The sequence below is a fragment of the Mesitornis unicolor genome, unplaced genomic scaffold, assembly GCF_000695765.1.
Source record: "Mesitornis unicolor isolate BGI_N332 unplaced genomic scaffold, ASM69576v1 scaffold7700, whole genome shotgun sequence".
Lineage (NCBI taxonomy): Eukaryota > Metazoa > Chordata > Aves > Mesitornithiformes > Mesitornithidae > Mesitornis > Mesitornis unicolor.
Window position 1 is genome coordinate 89,480 of NW_010156222.1, and position 21,141 is coordinate 110,620.

General features: G+C 47.6%; 1 protein-coding gene across 4 annotated transcripts; it reads left to right on the forward strand.

Annotated features, from left to right (window-relative positions):
• The first annotated feature begins 3,018 nt into the window (after nt 1-3,018).
• ZAP70 (zeta-chain (TCR) associated protein kinase 70kDa) lies at nt 3,019-13,016 on the forward strand. 4 transcript variants are annotated; one of them, XM_010183664.1, is made up of 12 exons: nt 3,019-3,420; nt 4,704-4,864; nt 5,505-5,643; nt 7,230-7,338; nt 8,107-8,132; nt 9,307-9,355; nt 9,881-10,061; nt 10,737-10,943; nt 11,207-11,399; nt 11,716-11,856; nt 12,389-12,501; nt 12,872-13,016. In XM_010183664.1, the coding sequence occupies exons 1-12, from the start codon at nt 3,019-3,021 to the stop codon at nt 12,993-12,995; spliced, it is 1,845 nt and encodes a 614-aa protein (XP_010181966.1). In that variant the 3' UTR covers nt 12,996-13,016. The 4 variants fall into 4 exon arrangements, with proteins under 4 accessions (XP_010181966.1, XP_010182039.1, XP_010182113.1 ...); XM_010183737.1 differs by having other exon boundaries at nt 7,230-7,308; nt 8,098-8,138; XM_010183811.1 differs by having other exon boundaries at nt 7,230-7,308; nt 8,098-8,138; nt 9,887-10,061.
• Nucleotides 13,017-21,141: the final 8,125 nt, after the last annotated feature.

Consider the following 21,141-nt stretch of genomic DNA (forward strand, 5'->3'; position numbering starts at 1 on the left):
ACTGTTTCTAAAAAAAACCTGGTCCTGCTATTTTAAATTAATGGTAGTGGAGGATCCCTTGCACAGCTCTTTTCCAGGCACTGGTTAGTTATCTTCATAAAAACAATCCATTAAATTGGTTCTCATTTTCTTTGCTTTTTACAGTGTAGGTAAACAAAGTTGTCTGAGGTTTGTGTCAGTCTGCCGAGGTATCAGGGTTGCTCAGGCCCACCCAGAGACAGCACTAAGGACCAGAGCTGTATTTTGGAAGAGGAGCTTAGCTATGCCCAGAAATATGCAATAAAAAGAGCCAGGACAGCAGGATGAGCTTTTTTAAAGCAAAAGTTTTAAATAATCCTGTTCAAATCTGCTCTCAGGCATCAAGGGGTGACTTTTCCTCATGCCTGGGGACCTAGTTTATTCTGGAGCAGCTAGTAGGGTTCATCTGTGGCAGCAAGGCTTGTATGAAATAGGTGGCATGGCCTGAACCAACCTGTGAGCCCTGGGTTCACCCTCATGTCTCCATGAGGCTTTCTTAACTCACAGCTCTGGACTTGGAGAGGAAAACCAGTCTGTTTATAACAGAACTGCCCATGTAGGCAGCTGGAAACTTTGTGGGAGCTCAGTTGTGATCAATGGTGCCTGCTGTCTCATTTTCACCTGTGTGAACACTTGTCAAACATGTTCCATGTGTTGTGATGTTCTGGTCCTGGACTTTCCAGAGCAGGGAATCAGCATGTTTGGGTGCTGCGTTCTTGTACCTAGTCACTGTTTATCCCAGGTAGCTAGTGGAAATTAGTAGCACATTAAGAAGGCCATCGACCTTCCTCTGCCCACTCAGCATTTCCTCTTCCTTGTCTCATGAATGTGACTCATGAGCCTGACTCTGCAGTCAAAACCAAGAGCCGCAATCCTGGCTCTTCACATCGTTCAACCACCTTCCTGGAACCTGCCCTCCCTTGGCACTGGGCTGAGGTCAGAAAGACCTGGCAGTCATCTCATCTGAGGAGCTGAACTGGGGGGATACATCTAGACCAGTGTCTGGAGGCATCAAAGGATTAGGAGGTCTGCTTTGATTCCAAACACTGGCTCCAGTTTTGGTTTGGGGTATGGGACGTTTTCATTTGCCTTCTGTGTCCCAGACTGGCAGACCTGCCAAGCCTTTACTTTGCTTCATTCGATGAATCTGATTAAAGGGGCTTCACAACGAAGGCTTATTTGTTCTGTACCCAATACGGTTTATGCTGGTCCCGCACCCAAGCTGCAAACGCCACTGACAGCTTCCTGTTGTGGTTTCCTGCCTTGGCTAAAATGTCTCCTCGGTGGAGCTTGCTCTCCCTTCCTGTTCTCATCAGAGCCATTTCTGGGCTTAATGAAGACAACACACAAATAGGTAGAGAAAAGTCTGGTTGCCATAAATCCATCTCCCTGCAGCTCTTTGCTGTTGTAGGCTGAGCAGAGCCAGGTGCGCACAGCAGAACGGTTTCTTATGAGCAGATCCCTCCTGACCTCTAAACCCTGCTGATACAGAGCACAGATCCAGCCAACCCCTTCCCAGCTCCAGCAGTCTCAGACCCTGTCACTGGTCCCAGTGGGCTGGAGCAGGCTGGGTGAGATGGAGCAGGGCTGCCTACCAGCCCAGGTATGGCTCCAGCCACTGCCTGAGAGCAAAGGCCACTTCTGGAATAGTGCCATGGACCAAATCCATTGGGCAGCAACTTCACCTATCAGGTTCAGAAATGAGAGTTATGTTGAGGAGAATCAGGGCAAATATCCATTGTGCTGGCCAAAGAGCCAGGATTGCCTTTACTCTGAACGCCAGTGATGTGCTTGTGGGAAATGTGGATGGAGACAAACAACACTCTGAACTTTTTGGGGTCAGCATCTGCGCAATGACATTATCAAAGATCAGGCTCCAGGGAACAAATGAGACCCTTTGAATATGAGCATGTTTCCATTAATCACCGGAAATTGGCTTCTCTTTGTGGGTGGGATTTTAGATGATCTGGTACAAGACCGTCGCCAGAAGGGGCCCTGTGGTGACTCGGGCAACCCAGTGCCATTTCTGGCTGGATTCCCACTGCAAGCGGGTGCAGCAGCAACGTGGTGGAAGGTTCGTTTCTGGTCTTAGGCTGTTCTGAAGAGGGGGCTCCGTTAACGCTTGCACATTGCAGCTCGCAGAGACAGTGGGATTGAACTCACTTTGAGGTGACGGTTGGCCACATCTGAGCTCCAGCTTCCTTTGGAGCATGTGCATGGTGTAGAAATAGGAACTGCTGACAGGGATCGGAATATTGGCAGCATTCAGAAACCAGCCAGTCAGGTGTTGTGGGGAAAAAGCCATCAATTTTTTTCAAGAGATGATTAGAGGAAGGTTTCATCTTGTTCCTGTCAACTGATGGTCAATGTCAGCCCAGAGCACTTAAGTTTATCTTTCTCTCTTTTTGCTGTGTTTGGTGCAATTGTGTGTCTAAATGTTTATTGGACATTTAACATCCACCTCATGCTTTAATCACATTCCATTCAAGATTTTGACCTTACAGACTCTCATGGTAAAACTAATTTAATCAGAGAGAAAAAATAATTTCCTTTTATTGTGAACAGGGCTGGAGAGAAAATGGTAGGAAGTCAAAGCTAAAAACTTTGGGATGGATGTAAGCAGCACATTTTTAATGGTGAAGGTAATTAACCATTGGAACATTTCACTGTAGGAGTCAGTGCATTCTCTATTACTTAAAATCTTTAAATCAAGATGAGATGGATTTTTACTTAGACTTTCTAGCTCCATTCAGGACAGGGTAGAGGGATCACTGTGGGATTCTCTGGTTGGGAATATGAATGCTCCCACTGCCACTGTCTGTGTGATGTTTGAAATGACCCTACAGATAGCCAGCTGAGGAACCTCTAGGCATATAAACACGAATCCCAATGAAACCTTTTTGCAAAATTACATGTCAGTGAAGAATTTTGCTTCTCTTTTCCAGATCGAGCACCAGCAGCGTGTGAGCTGACTCAAGCAGTCCTGGTAAGCACCCAGAGATGCCAGATGCTGCCGCTCACCTGCCCTTTTACTACGGCAGCATTCCCAGGTCAGAAGCTGAGGAGTACCTGAAGCTGGCAGGGATGTCAGATGGCCTGTTCCTGCTGCGGCAATGCCTGCGCAGCCTAGGTGGGTACGTCCTCTCCATGGTCTGCAACCTCCAGTTTTACCATTACGCCATTGAGCGCCAGATGAACGGTACCTACGCCATTGCTGGGGGAAAAGCGCACTGTGGGCCAGAGGAGCTCTGTGAGTTTTACTCCAAGGATGCCGACGGGCTCTGCTGCACCCTCCGCAAGCCCTGCAACCGCCCCAGTGGTGTGGAGCCCCAGCCCGGTGTCTTTGACAGCATGAGGGACAACATGGTGCGCGAATATGTCCGGCAGACGTGGAAACTTGAGGTACTGGCCATTGACACTGTGGTCTGCGCCTGTGCATGGTGTGCTCCCCAGGGCTTACTTCTGCTTCCTGACCTCCTCTGTCACTGTCATCCCCCCTCTTACAGCATGGTCCTTCTGCTCCGAGGCTGCTGGCATGTCTTAAATCTCTCCCTTTTCCAGTTTCTTCTTCAGAAACAGGTCTAAGTTCTTCCCAAGCCTTCAGACTCTGCCTCTGAACAGCTTGCGCTGTGTCTGCTCTGCAGGGCATTGAGGCTCTCTGCCCTTTCCCCAAGCATTTCCCCATGTGCCATTCGGTCCTCCACAGCACACGGGACCATCGCTTTCCACGTGAGGTGCCTGTGCCTCCATAGCATTGTGCTGAAGACATAACGAAACCAGACTTAAATTCTTGCTCAGGTTTTCCTCGCCTTTTGAAGTCAGTGGATGTTTTGCCTGTGAGACTGAGGTACTGGGTATTGGATCAGGTCTGTCTGTTATTTACACTTAAAAATAGCTACAGACAGGTCCCTGTATTTTATTGCAGACTGGAATATATTATATATATATGTGTGTGTATATATAAGGCAAAACTCTGTAAATGGTCACACTGGCAGCCATATAATTAATTTCCATCTACCTGCTGTCACCTCGAGAGTAGCTGCTCAGACACTTCCAAGTCCTCCCAGAAAGGTGGCTCAGATATTCTCTTTATGGAGCCTCTCTATGAAAGATCTCTAAATTCGGCCTATTTTAGACCAAAGGTGCTTGACAGAATGAGGTATCTACAGGGTTTCTCCTTGAAGCTGCTCTGTGGACACTGGTAGAAAACACAAAGGACATTGCCACCTACTGGCAAACGAAAAACTACAGTTGTTTGTAAAATGTGTGAGGCCAGTAACATGAATTTCGGGTCTTCCACATGATTTCCAGACCGCACTGCTCTTGACAAGCTGTAGTGTCTGGGTACAGAGAGCAGCCAGGAAGGCAGAGGCACCAGGAAGAGGTCCTGCTCTCCCAGGAATACGAGGTTGAAAGACACCCTGTGAACCTTATGTCAAGGTCCTCCATACAAATACAATGACTTCTCTCTTCCCTCACCAGCAAGTAAATGGATTTCAGCTGGATTTGAGGATGGGACCAATTCACATAAGCAAAGCATTCTGCTCTGGCACTTCATAGGCACCTCAATTATGAGACCTTCCAAGTCTTCTGTGCCATCTGCCCCAAAGGTGCAAAATAAACTGGTGAAGCCATGCAGCAAAGCAGCAGAGTGGCAGGAGGTCTCATTTCTCTTCCTCTTCCAGGGGGACGCACTTGAACAGGCCATCATAAGCCAGGCTCCCCAGGTGGAGAAGCTCATTGCCACCACAGCCCATGAGAGGATGCCCTGGTACCATGGCAGCATTGCTCGGGATGAAGCTGAGAGGAGGCTCTACTCTGGGGCACAGCCTGATGGAAAATTCCTGTGAGTAGGCAACAGCCTGGCAGATGCTGGGATCCCTGTACTTTTTGCCACTTCCCCACCTCGACCACCTTGTATTATTTGTTTTCATGTGACAGCTGCTGAGAAGAGGTTTAGCTGAATATGGTCAGGCTGTGGTTACAGATCTTTCAAAGACAAGGTCTGACACCCCAAACCTATTACTGTCCAGACAGTGTCTGCCCTCCATGAAGATCCAGTCTTGAGCTTTATTTGTTTCTCATGTTTTGATATCTCTATGAAGTCTGCTTGTTAATGCAATGGATGAGATACAGGGTTCAGTGGGTGAAAACATTTAACACTGACACATAGACAATGTATGGCCAATAGAATACACAAGAAAACATTTGCTCTGCACCTCTGCTGAGGTGAGACAGCCCTTCCTTTCTTTATTTCCTGAATGAGTTAGGGCAAGAAAGAATGACCTGGAGAGGGTGGACGAGAGGGGCAAGAGACTGAAGGTGAAGGGCCCTCCCTCAGAGGGGTGTCAGGAAGGTGGCAATTCCAATGCCAGAGTGCAGGGACACCTTACCAACTGCCCACCCAGTGACCCACCACTGCTGCAGCCATGACAATATGTAGGGCAAAACCTAGAGTTGCTCTTAATGGTTCTTCTTCCTACCAGGCTGAGAGAAAGGAAGGAAAATGGTGCCTACGCCCTCTCCCTCGTCTATGGCAAAACAGTCTATCACTATCGGATAGACCAGGACAAGTCTGGCAAGTACTCCATCCCCGAGGGGACCAAGTTTGACACGCTCTGGCAGGTACCATACTGTGGGATGCTGACCACTTGTGTCCTAATAAAGCAAAGCACTTTTCCCTTATTATAGCTGCCCAAGCCTTGAGGGACAGGAAAGGCCATGTAGAGCTTTAAAGGCTTTAAGACTGTACGTGGGTGGTTGTAGCCTTTTCCAGAAAACCCTCACATTCCTTGGGTCTGGCTGTCTACCAGCTCACCTCATTTCTGTGCACCTCTAGCTAAGAAGATCCCTGTCTGGGATATCGCAACAGCTCAGAAATAGTGCTGGCTTTACCAATGCCTTCATGCCTTACACTGGTCTGGTGTCTCTCCAAGGAAACAAGAGGATTAAAGCTTTTAATTTCTAGCTTTAAGCCAGGATATTTGAGATGGTTATATTAGTTACACCCCATCATGCATTCAGTCGCCGCACCTGGGACCTCTGCCTGCGGCAGGCCCTGATGAGGTTGCTCATCCCTCCTGTGTGTCCCCCATGCTGCTCCTGGACTGGTGAAACTGTTGCGTGCAGGTTGCCACTTTCTTTTCCACTTTTTGACTTCTGTATAAAGAGTTGAGAAGGCCAGAACCAGCCCTGAGCCAGCTGCCAAAATCTTTACATGACTGAAGATCCAACTGCCCACCCCTAAGAGCTGGGGGCATTGGGAAGTAGAGATGGATTTAATGCCCCAGCAGCCCTCAGAGGGTGGGCAGGGGTTTTAGTGAATGTGACAATGGTCCAGCAGCTCTTGGCACTCTTGGGGAGTCATGTGCCCCCGCAGAGCCCAGCTCTGCCTCACGGCACACACCTCAGACCTGCTCCAGGGAACAGATACCAGCGCTTACCCCTGGGCAGAGCTGTCTGCGGGACAGTAACTCTGTTTTGCTGAATTTTTCAAATTACCAGAACTGTTTTCACTCTGAGTTCGATCGAAAACAAAGACTTTGGGGCATTTTTATGGAAACAGAACCATGCCAGGCTCCCAATTGCAGATGAAATCTGAGCCATATGGGAGGGGAGGAGAAAGGCTCGTCTCTCCTATGATCTGGTGGCCAGAGGCTGGGCTGGTCCTCTCCAGCCAGGGTCAGAGCCCCACTGTCCTTGCAGTGAAAAACTGCTCCAGGTCCCAGAGCTAACCCTGGGGTTCCTCTGGAAAAAGAAAAGGTTCCTCTCAGGCTCTATCAGGCACAACATGACTTAGAAACCTCTCTGTCTATTTCAACAACAACTTCACACTGAAAATGCCCTATTCAGCTCTCCTAGTGGAGATTTTTTTTGGTCCTAATCTAATTTACCAGGTTCTTCCCAGCTCTGGCAGATATGCCAGAGATATGGTTTAGAGACATGGTTTAGTAGTGGACAGGTTATGGTTGGATTTGATGGTCTTAAGGGTTTTTTCCAACCAAATGCTTCTGTGATTCTGATTCTATACTCGGGTATGCAAGCACTTGCTCTAGGAGATCCCTGAGCGCATGGATAGGAGAGGAGAGAAAGAAAGAGTTGAGTCCCTGTCTGCCATAAATCTGAAAGAAATCATTACCATAAGCCACACAAGTTGCCTGCAGAAAAAAAATAATTACTTTAATCTCTTTTTCCTCCAATTCCTTTCCTAGTTGGTGGAGTACCTAAAACTCAAACCAGACGGGCTGATTTTCTACCTGAGGGAAACCTGCCCCAACCCCAACATGCCAGGTGAGCCGGCGTCTCCCATTTTACCACTGAGTGGGGCCAGTTTGAGCAGCACCAGCCCAGATTTCCTTTACTGTGTCAGCCTCTGGTGGTGAGGTAACGGAGAGGTCTCTGCTCCTCTGGCAACCTGGGCAAGTCTCAAGTCACGTTGTCTGCTCATCCCTCCTGTGTGTCCCCCATGCTGCTCCTGGACTGGCGAAACTGTTGTGTGCAGGTTGCCACTTTCTTTTCCACTTTTTGACTTCTGTGCAAAGAGTCGAGGAAGAAGTGGCCACTCTTCAGACATGGCCTAGGGTGACTCCAGCAAGACAGGAGCAGATGGAGGAATCAGTGCTTCAAACAGATTAGGGGCTTCTGGTGCCAAACAGACGGCTTCTTAAAAATGACCTGCTTATTAGGCAGCAGGAAACAACACGTCCTTCAAGTCTGGCTCCTGGTAGATCTCTTGAGCTGAATGCTCAAAGCCATGGGTCACTTTGTGCTGGCCCAAGTATCACAAATGTCCCTTCAGAGACAGAAGGGACAGAGCCTGGGGTACAGCTCAGCCATTCTCTGCACTGGGACTGATGGAGGTGTAGGGTCCTCCAGTGGGCCTGTACCTCCCTGAGAGCTGCTCTGGGAATAACGCCCACATCCAGGCACATTTCCACACCTTGTCTGGCTACAGCTGTGGAACCTGGCCTTTGCAGGGGAGTGGATCAGACCCAAGCATCCACGCAGCATCCAACTGCTCTGATCCAGCTTGGGGCATAGGCAGATCCTTAATAACAACTTCTCTCTCTTGATTCGCAGCATCTGCAGCACCAGCTCCACCAACCCACCCCTCTGTGAGTGTAAGTTCTGGGGAGAATCTGTTTATTGCTACCTCCGTAGATTAATGTTATTGCATTTCAAGCTTGCTGATCAAACTCTTCTCTTCTCTAAAAGGCAATAGCTCGAATGGAATATATTAAGCCCAGCTGCAATGTTGTCCCCTTTCCAGCTTGGATGGGGATAAGGAATAGCTGGGCACAGCTACCATTAGAGCTGAAAATGGTTTCCATTCATACTGCACTCCTTGCAACATGTGGGCCTGTCCTTGGGGAGCCCTCTCCCCACTTTCCTCCTTGCCAGGCAGGAGCGAGGAAGACGCAGTTGGATTCTGGGAACGCTCAGCCTTTCTCCTGGCCGATGGCCACTGGCCAGGTCTTTGTGCTCCCTCTGCGTCCCTGGCCTCGGAATATGTCTGCGCTCTGACACTGCTCCCAATTCTGAGCAGTGTTGAAACCAGCCAGCTTGGGCCATATGAGCAGCCCATCCCAGATGCTAAATAAAGGCCTGAGCGTTCATCCATCTTCTCAGAGAGCTTTCCCAGTCTGTGGTGGGATCCCATGTTGTGGTGACTCTGCAGCAAGCAGCACTGGTGTTCAGAGCTGTGCTGATCACACGTACCATACCACTTTGTTGCTGTCTGCTTTTGGGACAGTGGGTGTATACAGTGTCCATGTAGGCTCATGGGGGCCACTCTTTGGGCAGGTAGATGGGTTGTCCGAAAGCTGAGATGCCTCCAGGCTTTCCTACGCTGTGTCCAGACAAGCTGCAGAGACTTGGTTGGGATGACCCCTAGGCTGGGATGGCACTCCATGACAGCAGACTTCTCACTTCAGGGTGTGGCAAGCAGAGGGGTCAGAGAGCAAAATGCATCCCTGTGTGCATGCCCCTCACTGCTGGGGTAACCATGGAGCCCTCACCCCACGCAGCTCGCAGGCTGGTTACTGGAGGTAATGCTGCATTTGGTTTCCATGGTAGTGAAGCCCCCCAGGGCTGATCCCCGATGTGCAGCTGTGCCAGTCAGGACTGGAAGAGGAAGGTTGGCTTGATCCCACTCCAATTTCATGTGCCCACCTGAGGGCCTTTTAGAGGAGTCACAAGCTGGGGATCCCTGTCCCTCTCCTCTCCCATTTCAAACTGAAGCAGTTTCCCCTGGCTGCTTTATCCACTTTATCTCCGTTTCTTTTCCAGAGACATCTTGGGCCTCTCAATGCAGATGGTTACACACCAGACCCTGTAGGTGAGCATCTTTGAAAGCCCTCTCCTCCAAACAGGAGGAGACAGTACCTCGGGATGCCACAGGAGCCATGGGGGTTACCTGACACATCTGTGTCACCTTCTGTGCTACAAAGCCCCTTTCTAAAAAGGCACCCAAGAGCATGCCACTCCTGGGCCCTGAGACAAGAGTATTGCAAAATTCTGGCCCACACCCAGCACCCAGTAAATCAAGTCCTGTCCCATTCCCCACTGTACCCAGCAAACCAAGCCATGCCCTATTCCCCGTTTCCTTCCTGCCTACCAAGCACGCAGTGTATTCAGTTGTATTTCAGTGGAGTGAAGTCATACACATGCCCTGGTCCTGCATAGTCTAATGTGTGGACACCTCTCCCCATTCTGGTTCCTCCAGCAGCTATAACTAAGGGGAGCCATGGGTTGTGAAAGGGAGATGCCCAGGATTGGAGAAAACCTTCCCAACTTGTGAGAGAGGGAGAGATGGAGAAGGATATGTTGTTTACAGCTGCAAAAAATTGTCTCTTTCCTGAAGGTGCAGGAAAGTCACGCCTGCTGCCCATGGACACCAGTGTCTACGAGAGCCCGTACAGTGACCCTGAGGAACTGAAGGATAAGAAGCTTTTCCTGAAGAGGGACCACCTGATGATTGACGAAGTGGAACTGGGGGCAGGAAACTTTGGCTGCGTCAAGAAAGGAGTCTACAAGATGAAAAAGTGAGTGCTGCCCTGAAGGGTGCTGAGGAAGAGAGAGGAGGGTGCTCCAGGCTAAGTTCAGGGCTGCACCCAGCTGTCCTGTTTCTAGCTAGAGGGATCCCAAAATGATAATGGGGTGGAGGTATAAAAGATACTCTGGAAGGTCAGTGCTGAGTTTCTGTGGATTTTTCAGCCTCTTTGCCCTGAGAGTGTAATCTCATAAGTGGCATAAGACTGGCACTTCTGAAGGCATTTGCTGAACTCAGAGGAGCAGGTCCATGCTTCTAAGGTCATCTTGGTCCATGTCAGGGCACAGGAGTGAGACTGAGATGTGTGACCCTTTGCTGTGTCACTGGTTGTCTGTGAGTCCACAAAGGTGGCCTTTGCCCATTTCGTGACTGAGTTTTCCCCTTGGCAATGATGATGCAGATCTCAGTGTGCGAGGTGATGCACCTTCAGATCTATGGATAGCAAATACTGACCTACACTTGAACTGGTGAGATGACCCTTTTTTTGGCTTTCTAGTGAGCTTGAGACACCAGTGTTGTGCAGGGCTCAGCCAAAACAAGATACTGAGACTGCTCTTGAGCGATCAAACAGTACCACATGAGAAGTGGTTTGCATTCCTGGCTGTGATACATGGGTCCAGCTGCTGTTTAGTACATCCCATGCGTGTTCCTCTTGTGCCCTGTGCAGGAAACAGATCGATGTGGCCATAAAGGTGCTGAAAAGCAACAATGAGAAAACAGTGAAGGATGAAATGATGAAGGAAGCCCAGATCATGCATCAGCTGGACAACCCCTACATTGTCCGCATGATTGGGGTCTGCGAGGCAGAGTCCTTGATGCTCGTGATGGAGATGGCTTCTGGAGGGCCACTCAACAAGTTCCTGGCTTCCAAGAAGTGAGTACTGAGTAAAATGTGACTGGCTGATTTTCTGCACTCATCAAACTCCCTTCTGCCAGGAGACCCTGGCTTTGTAGGAGGAGGGAAGCTGATAACAGCAGAAAGAGATGACTTTTCACGTGAGGTAAAAGGGACTGATGCTTCCGGAGCAGAGATGTCCATGTTCATTTTCCCTTGCAGCTAGAAAACATGGAGATGACTGTGGTGTACAGAGTAATGGCAGATCCTTTATTACTGAGTTGTCCTTTCATCTTCTCCAGAGACGAGATTACAGTCAGCAACATTGTGGAGCTGATGCACCAAGTATCCATGGGGATGAAGTACTTGGAGGAAAAAAACTTTGTCCACAGGGACCTGGCAGCCAGAAATGTACTGTTGGTCAACCAGCATTATGCCAAGATCAGTGACTTCGGACTCTCCAAGGCTCTTGGTGCTGATGACAGCTACTACAAGGTAAATAGAGAGCAAGGAAGAGGAGGTGATAAAGAGTGAGCCAGGGCTGATCTTCCCCATGGTGTGCACCAGTGGGAGATGGCACCATGGGACAGCATCCTGCCCCCAAGGATGGCTGAGCAGGGACTGGGCTAGGATTTGGGGCTTAGGGCTTGGAACCTTGAGCTCCTAGCCCTTGAGCTCCTAGCCCAGGGGAAGGGGATGTTTTCAGCAGTGTGGGATTGCATATGACACAAATATTTAGCAAAGCGGAATTCCACTTCAGCTCAGAGCAGCCTGTCTCAAGGTGGAACTGTTCCTCTTTGCTTTGCTACAGGCCAGGACAGCAGGAAAGTGGCCTTTGAAATGGTACGCCCCAGAGTGCATCCTCTACCACAAGTTCTCTAGCAAGAGTGATGTATGGAGCTACGGCATAACCATGTGGGAGGCCTTCAGCTACGGGCAAAAACCATACAAGGTGAGGCAGAGCTGGATCCATCATGGATGGATGCACAGTCCAGTCTCCCACTCTATGACAAGCTGACACACACTGAATCTACAATTCCTATTTCTTTGAGTGGTTGCTCTTTCCACAGCTGAACAGAGGGGAAAGGAGTCAGGCTCACTTCCACTTTATGTAAGGCACAAATCAGATTGTTTGGATCCTGCAGCTTTTTGTTCAGTTAGGGGAGAAGAAACAGGAAACAAAACAAATTAATTTGGGTTTGAATACAAGCAGATCTTCTCTTTGATCCTTCTACTCACTTGCAGAGCCGAAAACCCAGTTGCTCAGCCACTGCTCTGCTCAGGCTTGGGATGGGGTCTGCAGGCCGGGCTGGCCACAACGCAAGACACCACTGCTGGGTGCTGGGGTTGAAAACACTGACTGCACGAGGGGTGTGGTGCATGGATCCAATGCATCACCCTAGGCCCAGGTTTAATCTGTCTCTTCTAATCCTGTTGCCAGCTCCGAAAACATTAAAGCATTTTTCCACTTGCTCCTATCCTAGAAAATGAAAGGCCCAGAGGTCATCAGCTTCATAGAGCAAGGGAAGCGCATGGACTGCCCCACGGACTGCCCGGCAGAGATGTATGCCCTCATGCAGCAGTGCTGGACCTACAGGTGAGGCTTGCAGTAGCTCAGCTCTTTGCTGGGCAGCAGATCTATCAGATCAGCACACGCTGTCTAGATGGTGACAACACAAAGTGAATGGTGTCTCCTGCCTTGGTCTTATTCCCCAGTCCATGACAAATGATGCACCTATTTCTTTATTATCATACCCCTCCATTTGCCTGTACCAACCTTGGAAGATGTCAGATCCTCTGTGCCTTTGCCCCTCTCCATCCCAGAGAAATCTCGGCTGCCCTCCTAAGCCCTGGTACAACTGGGCTGCTGTTCTGTCCCAAGTTCTTCTGTGCTTGGTATCTTCTCATTGCATCAGTCCACTTTTATGCCTTCTCTTGACTCTATTTGTTCCTTTCTACCCTTGCAGATGGGAAGAACGTCCAGGATTTATTCCTGTGGAAAACATGATCCGCTCCTACTACTACAGTATTGCTACCAAGACAGAAAATGGGCCAGAGACAGAGGACGCATTAAAAGCGACTCTACCCTGAGTTCCCCTCTCTGCCCCTCAACACATACCCTTCCTGCATGGGACCTGCAAAGGCTCTTTAAGAATTTTTGCTTTAACGACTCAGTTGCTGGTTTTGTTTCTCAAGTAGTTCCAGAATGAAGAACCTGGAAGCAGCAGACAGGGGCACTCAGCTGTGCCTTGTGTCTCCAGACAGCTGGCCATGATTTCCATCTCCAGTCTGACCCAGCAAGGGACAGCACAGACAGGTTTATAGTTCCTTCTTACCCACTTCCAAAGCTATCCTAGGACCTCAGAGCCTAATGCCTACCAGGCTCACTAAGGATGAACTGTGTTGCCTCCAGCAGACCTGGATTTTTCCAGATACCTTAAAAAACAATTCTTTCACAGGAAACCACCAAGTAGACATTTCTGGTGAGGTTTGCGTGGGGTGGGACACACAACAGGGACCCATCGAGTCCCTTTCACCTTGGCTTACGATAAAAGCAGCTGCTGCACTGCTGGCTCCCAGCAGGGATGGAGAGGAGCAGGGGGACAGAACTGCATGGTGCCACTGCTTTGTCCTCCTCGCACCCTGCCAACTGCAGCGCTTGCACCCTGGGGTGCTGCCGTGTGCCTGTTGAGCACAGAGCATGGGGTATGTCCCCCTGCACTGCCACAGCCCTTCAAAATGGTTATGGCTCCTGAAACAACTCCCAGGACCCATTGCTCATCTCCTGGATCCCATCTGGCCCCTCTGTGCTACTGAAATGAGTGTCTTGCTTGTCAAGCCTGAACATTGGTCACCCTGTAAATAAACTATTCTATATTTTTTAACATACTTATGGCTCAGACTATTGAACAATCGTAAATATTTGCAACTGCTTCGAGCTGAGAAGAAAAAGAATTGCAATTTCCCTCCACTAGGCCAGAGTTTCCTTCCTTGATGTACTCCATAACCCTGCAGAGTCACCAATCTGGTCACGCTTGGGCTGGCTTCAGTGCAGAGCTGGAGCTTTCTTGCAGCTTTCTTGCAGCTAATGGCCTATCTCTGCTGTGGAAAGCCACCTATTATGGCTTCTACTGGTCTACCCTAGCCCCCATATGCAGCGGATTACCCATGTTGCGGGGACTGTGGTCTGCACTGTTGCAGAAAGCAGAGTGGTTGTGAAGGCAGGGGAAGCGGGGGAAGCAGAAGATCAGAGTCCTGAGATACAGTGAATAGAACACTTTATCTCTCGCCATCTTCTGGTATCTGAAAGCCACACAGTAGCTCATACAGAGCACCTTGTCCCGGAGGTAAAATAAACAGCTACAGCCCAGGTCAGGGCACAGCCCTTATCTAAAACCTTAGCATGAGGTGAATTTGATCTGAAGACAGTGGTTCCTGGAGAGCATTCAGGTATGTGGCCTGAATTGCTCTCTCATACAGCCTGTTTAAGCACTTGGAGAACCTGGGTCTGATGAAAAACAAGTGTTCCTCTCTGCTTGCTTAGACTACAGCCAAATAATTTTCTCGCTCAGTCACATTAGCTTGTCCTGTATGCTGGACAGCTGTGGACATTTTATCCCTACCAGTAAAGGGGAAAACAGAGGTGTTAGCGGAGAAAGTGGCTTGTTCCTGTGTTTTAAGTGAGTTAGTGGCAGACAGGAAAAAAGTAATCTCCTATGTCATGTTTTCCTCCCAGAGAAAGCAGATATTTGGATGGAAAAGAGAAGCTTCAATGTGCTTTCTGCTTGAAAAGCACTGCCAAAACATTTTGTTTAGACTTTTATTTCAAAACAAATCAATTTTCTGGTTTGAAATGATTTCTCACATTACATTTTCAGCTAACTGGTTGCTGGTATTTTTTCAAATGGGGAAGGAAAGCACCAGCAAAATCGTATCCCCAGAGGAGCTTCTGGTTTAGTTGGAGACAATTTCAAGCACATGTGTGTGCATGTCCCCCAACAAAAGAATGTAAATCCCTTTAGATTGTGCCACAAAGATAAGGGGCAGGGGCTTCTCCTTCTGAAAGCCATCCAAGTCCAATGTCAGGAATTGCTATGGTGGAAAAAGGGAGTGAGACAACCAGGACTTGAAGCCACAGGGCTCCGTGACTCATGCATTGTTGCGACTTTTGGCATATATGAGGTCTGACAGTCACCCCTGAAGGGAATTTCCTTTGAGTGCAGGCACTGCCTCTCTTCTGGGCATCCCCAGTCTGCAGCCACAGAGGGGCTTAGCCCCTCTCTGGGCCCCACAGCGCAGACTGGGACAGCCTCTTCTTCCCCATCCACAGCATGGACATATCCAGTGCTGTGCCCCCTCCTCACCCACTGCTGGAAGGTCCAAATATTGAAACATGTTGCTGGACCTTTCAGTCCTCTCACTCACTGATCCCAGAGGTGCTGGGTGTTCAAGCAAGAGCTGTGTCACTGCTAAGATGAAGGCACAGGCTGTAGTTAGCACAGTGGTCTATGGCTGCTTCTGCTCTCCCCAGATCCTCTCTTTTCTTGCAGATCTCTCCTTACCTCCTTCACTCACCCCACTTCCCTCTGTTTTATCTGTCTCTTAAAAGCTCTTCTGATTCTTGCACCCTCCATCTTGCAGGAAAGATGAATTTCATCTTCCAACTAAGCACCCACAGTGATAACATGGGACATGATAAAATACTGTAATCATGTCTGATCAACACTATGTAACACTCCATCATATCAGCAATGCAGATCTATCTCATTCCAACCTATCTTATCACAAATAAGCCTATCTTATCACCAGTACATGCCTATTTATCAACTGCACTGTGATATCACAAGCACACACTGACCTTTCTATCTCTTGCAGCTATCTAGGCACTTTCATTTTGTTCAGCAGCACAGCAGCTACATGACTAACACAACTCTGTGCTCACCGACCTTTGTATTGTACCCCTAAATAATTTACTGAAACAATGCAAAACTACATTTTCAAAGCTAGTGCTGGATATTTTCCCCTCTTTCCCCAAGAAGAGCTGCTTATGAGGTTCCTCTGGGCACGGCTCAGCGCTGCCAGGAGGAATCCTGCTTTGCTGCTGGACTGTCCAGGTTTGGACTTTCAAGATCTCCAGATGGCTCCAGCTGTTGGCATCTTGGAGACACTACAAGGGCAGGGCACAGGCCCTCACTGTCCTCACCCTTCTTGTTAAGAAATGTCTGGCAACTGTGAAGTGATAGAATGCTTTGGTCCTGCCCTGATGAAATGCACCTCAAAATCACAGATTTCTTCATAAAAGTCAGGTGAATCACTGATCCTACACTGTCCACTTTTCTCCCTCCATGATAGATCAACTTGTTTTTAATTGCAGCAGAGGGAAGTGAGACAAGGAAAGGATATGACTTGTCCTTGGTTGCACAGAGGCCTGGAAGGAAAGCTCCCATCCACCTTTGTCTGTTTTCATGCTTTCATCTCCAGATGATGTCTTCTTTTTATGCTCAAAGGCATTTATGGTTCAGAGAAGCTCAAGAAGCCAAATGATGGCCCAACACAAGAAGTGCCATCCCATGCATTGATATACTCGTTCAGCAGTGGCCCAGAATCAGCCAGGTCATATTGTAGAGGCTTTTACCATCAACTCATTGCACGTGAAGAAAAAAAGGATGCGCAAGGCACTGGAAGAGACAAACCGAGGTGCAAAATTCGATGCTTTTTGCTGACAAGAGGAATGCAAGTGATGGTGCTGGTTTAGGTCTTAATGAGTATCCAAGCTCTGAGAAAAAGAAATCCTCTTTTCAAAGCAGGAGGAAATTACTTATTAATCTGGTAAAGCAGGTGAGACTTGGACTGAGCCATCAAGAATTTTCTTCTTTTGTCCCTGGTTTTGTTAATGTTACCTTGGTTTCACCTGTCAGATAGAAATCTGTGTGCCAACAAAGGAAACTGTAAACCTGTCTTCACAAGTGAGTTTTTTTGAGCAGCAACAGAAATCTTGGAAAATAAGAGAGGCGCCGGTACTGACTGAGAGGCTGTTGGGAAGTGGTAGGAAATTCAGCATTGCTCATCTCTTCCATCTTGAAATGACCCCATCTGAGGACAGGACCAGGCTGTGGAGTGAGGACAGGCACAGAGACCCTGCCTGCCTGACCAACTGGAACAGCGGCAGAGCCAGGCCCTGCAGTGAGCCAGGAGGTGCAGAGCCATCAGACAACCCATGTCACAAAGAGAGGCTATTTTTGTCCCCAGCTGCCAGCAAACAGCGGGAGCTGTGACAGGTGGTTTCAGCAGCTAATTCTCTGTGTCGGTTTTTGTGGCCTTACACCATCAGCTTTGGTCCATGTAAGATGTCGCTCTGTTCAATCTGCACAGGCAAATCAGGGTACGGTGCTGGTGTTCCCACTGCCTCTTCAAGGCTTCTGCTCTGCTAAGATGGCAGTTCTGGGGCTTTGTTCATAAAGCCTGAGGGACTTGCAGGTATCCAGCAATATGGCTCTTGATCTGAGGTCCACTTATGTCCCATCACCTCCTCAACTCATGGGCCCTCCCTGCCTGTGAGCTCCAGCCCAGGTTTCCACTTGCAGCTCTGGGACGGGGTGAAGCAGCCTCTCACAGAGCAAAGAACTCACAGTTCAGAGTAACCAGGTGCTGAAATGTTAAATAACCAACTCCTTCTGCAAATATATTTTACTAATAAATTAATCTATTAAGTAACCAACCAGTTTGTCGTTGCTGTTGCTATAAAGGGACTGCTTTTCTTCTTTTGTAACCTGGCTGGGGCATTAGGCTCTCTGCTACACTGTCTGGGCAGTGAAAGAAAGAACAGCTCCAGAAAGAAACTTTAAAAGCTGGCATGACATTTGATCCATTTTGTTCCTTTTTTTAATCAGATGTTGTCAGAAATGTTGAAAGAGGGTAAAACACAGGGCCAGTCCTCCTAAAGCTCATAAATGCATGTGCTTGTCTGCAGAGTGATTTTAGTCCAGCCATCCTCAAGAGAAGGCAGCTGGTGGTCTCACAGTCTGTCAATTTTGCTGTCAGAAGCCCACCTCCCTTTTGCATCAAAACCGGAATATATCATTTGCAAATTTAGAAAGAGTGGTTGGTTTTTAAATGATTTTTAGAAATAAAATGTCCTATCCTGGGACTCAGAGAGTGTGTGGTCACAGAGCTGCCACAATGTGGGGAGAGAGCTGCGGAAGCTGGTACCTAACTGGTGTCTTGGCCTCCATGAGCTGGTCAGCTGGGAGATCTTGTAGCCACAGAGCCAGGAAGCCCAGGGACAGGCAGGCAGGTGGGTGAGCTGGCAGGGGTGGAGGCAGGCTCACCCATCAGACAGCCTGGACAGGACTTGCTTTGTTTCCACCGAAAGCTTTGACGGAATCAAAACCTTTCCACAGAACACCTCAATTCAGTCTAATCAGCATTTTCGGATGGAAAACTCTTCTGTAGGAAAATTTCCATCCAACTCAAGTCAGTTACTCCTTGGGCAAATGAGTCTGATGTGGGTGTAAAGCACAGTCATGGCAGAGACGTAGCAGTTGCCACATCCTTTGGCATGATGTGAAGAGGGATGTGGTGTAACAGGCGATGGAGACCAACATCACTGTACCGTGTCACCCTGGACAAACCTAAAAAATCAATTTTAGCCAAGTGTCAGTGAATCTGGGGAAATAGGCTGGAATGACAAACAGCCAAGAGCCCTGGATCTGAAGTGAATAGGAAATCCTGTTTAGGCACAGAGTAACAGGTGGACACCCAGCCCTGCCTCTTTGCTATCTCTCTGCCCTTTCTGTTCCCCAGAGTAGTACTTTCTAGAAACAGTTAACCTAATCCTTCACGAGTTTGCTTCATTGTTACACGCAATGCCCTGCTCATTTGCAGTTTTAACACAGTATGTTCAACTGCAGCAAATCTTACAGAAAACAACACTTTTATTTGCAAGTAAGAAGCAGAGCAAACACCTGTGTGGGAAACGCTGGCAAAAGCAGGCTGTAATTTCCAGCCTGGGAAGCAGAATTGTTGCTTTCTCCTCCAACAGGAAAGATTAATCAGCAAACTGGCTTAACTAATGGTTTAAAGCACAGATCGCAAACTTGGTTCTTTATCAACTCTGAAACCAGGTTTAAGTGTAATATTTGTCACAGTGCAACTGTTTGATGATGTTCCAGTTTCCACTAGCATGCTTCCAAATGTGCATACAACTCTACTGCATAAAGGCTTCATAAGCCGGGACATTTTAGTCCTGCTTCTGCACAGATGCTTATATTACACTGATGCTATGGTGAAAGCAATAAAGTGATCCTTTCTGCACTTATGCAAACCATACCTTCAAAAAAGAACTCAAAATCTTTGTGGCAGTCTCTAACAGAATATACTGTCCAGTTCCAGGCATTTCAATATGAAATTTAACTAGTAGGTATTCAAACACATGCAAAATAAAAGTACTGATATGGAAAAAAAAATTGCAGTGATTAATAAAAGATAAACCATAGATACAATCAGTGGAAAAAGGGAAAGTGGTATGTTTTGTGTGCTTGTGTTTGAACTGATACAAAGAGAAACAAGGATGGAAAAAGTCTTTAATGGACTGTAAATGAGTTAAAAAAAGACACAGGAAGACAGATATTGAATCACGTTAATAGTTCACCTAGTACAGCATCCATTTTCGCAAATGTAAAGCAGCAAACAATCAGCAAAGAGAAAGAAATTGCACAGAAGCCTAGGACCTGATATTTTTGGCAGCTTGTTTTAACACCTCCGGTGCTGTTTTGGCATATTCAGGAAAAAAAAACACAAATAAATTTACACTGGGAGGAGCTGCAAAGATACAGCAAAGGTGAGGAAGGGTCAGAGAAGTTACTGAGTAGGAGCATAAATAATTAAGTGAGCTGAGACACAGAAAGTTGAAGGTAAGGGAGTCTTTTTGTGATATGATATAAAAAAACCCCAGAATAATCTACTCTCAGGGCCAGAAATTCAGCAAAGGGCAGTTAAGACATTGGCACAGTGAAAATTTCAGATTATACTCTGAGGCAAGTATAAAATATAGGAACCACTTTTTAAAGGTGATATTAAATTCCACTTTGCCATCTTTAATCCTCCATCTCATGTAAAATCCTCTGTTTTGTCTCCATTAATGTGATTTTAGAAATGAACAAAAATCTTCCCTCTAGGTTTTCTTAATTCAGTTTTCTCAATCAATTACTCTCCTTGATTGTAGCTTTCCTTAATCAAGAACTCCTGCTTTTTTCACTATAATTCAGGGATTTTTGACCTTGTTTCTCTGTATACTGGCAGTCCAGCAAGCAAAGACCAGACTCCTGAAAGGGGCCCTATTTTCTTCCCATATCCCACCTGTTTTGCCTTTCTCTATGCAGGGGTCAGAGCCCAGAAGACAGTGGAGAGAACCAGCTTGGCAAGATGGAAGCAGGAGCTTGGGCTGATGGAGGACACAGCTTACATGGTTCTCCCTCTGTCACTGGGATCAGGGTGCCTTAGCACAGTCACAGAAGACCAACGTAAGGGAAAAGACATTTCAGAGTTCAAATGAAGAGGGAATTAAGCGATGGGAATTTGTGGAGGTCATTCTTCCAGCGAGTAAATGGAAGGAGGATGTAAATGTTCCTTTTGAACAGCTTCCAAAGGACAGTATGACTTACAGACAGAACAAGTCATTTTCCCTTTCTGCACTTTGTTTTCAACCCTTCAAACTGCAGAATAAAATCTCTGTGGCACTTTGTGCACGTGCAGAAATTGTCAGGCATGTTTATGCCCTGGCACGTGTGCAGAACGTTGTGTGTGTGCCTGTATGCACACAAGGATGCTCGTGTGCAGATGTATTTTCATGCACACAGCAACAAAGATGGTACTTTTGTTTGTACTTCTCATGAACTAGTTATTATCTACCTAAAGTGGAAACCTCCTTGTCCTTTCAACCTCATAACTACAGTGGATGTGAACTCCTGGGCTCTCCATGCCATCTGTGATCTAATTTTTATGAGAAAACCGATTTATTTCCCCACATACACCCATACCCTTCCTGACCTACCAGTTTTTAAAAACTCTATTTACTTTATTGAGCTGCATGTACTGATTAATAATATGCCCTGATGCAAGTAATAAGAAGTCTGTGTTTCCTCTTTATTTTATTGATACGCTGCACAGAATGAGGCAGCATATTTAAAATACAACTATTGGTGATGTAGCAGTAAAATATACAAGTAACTCAGCTGCT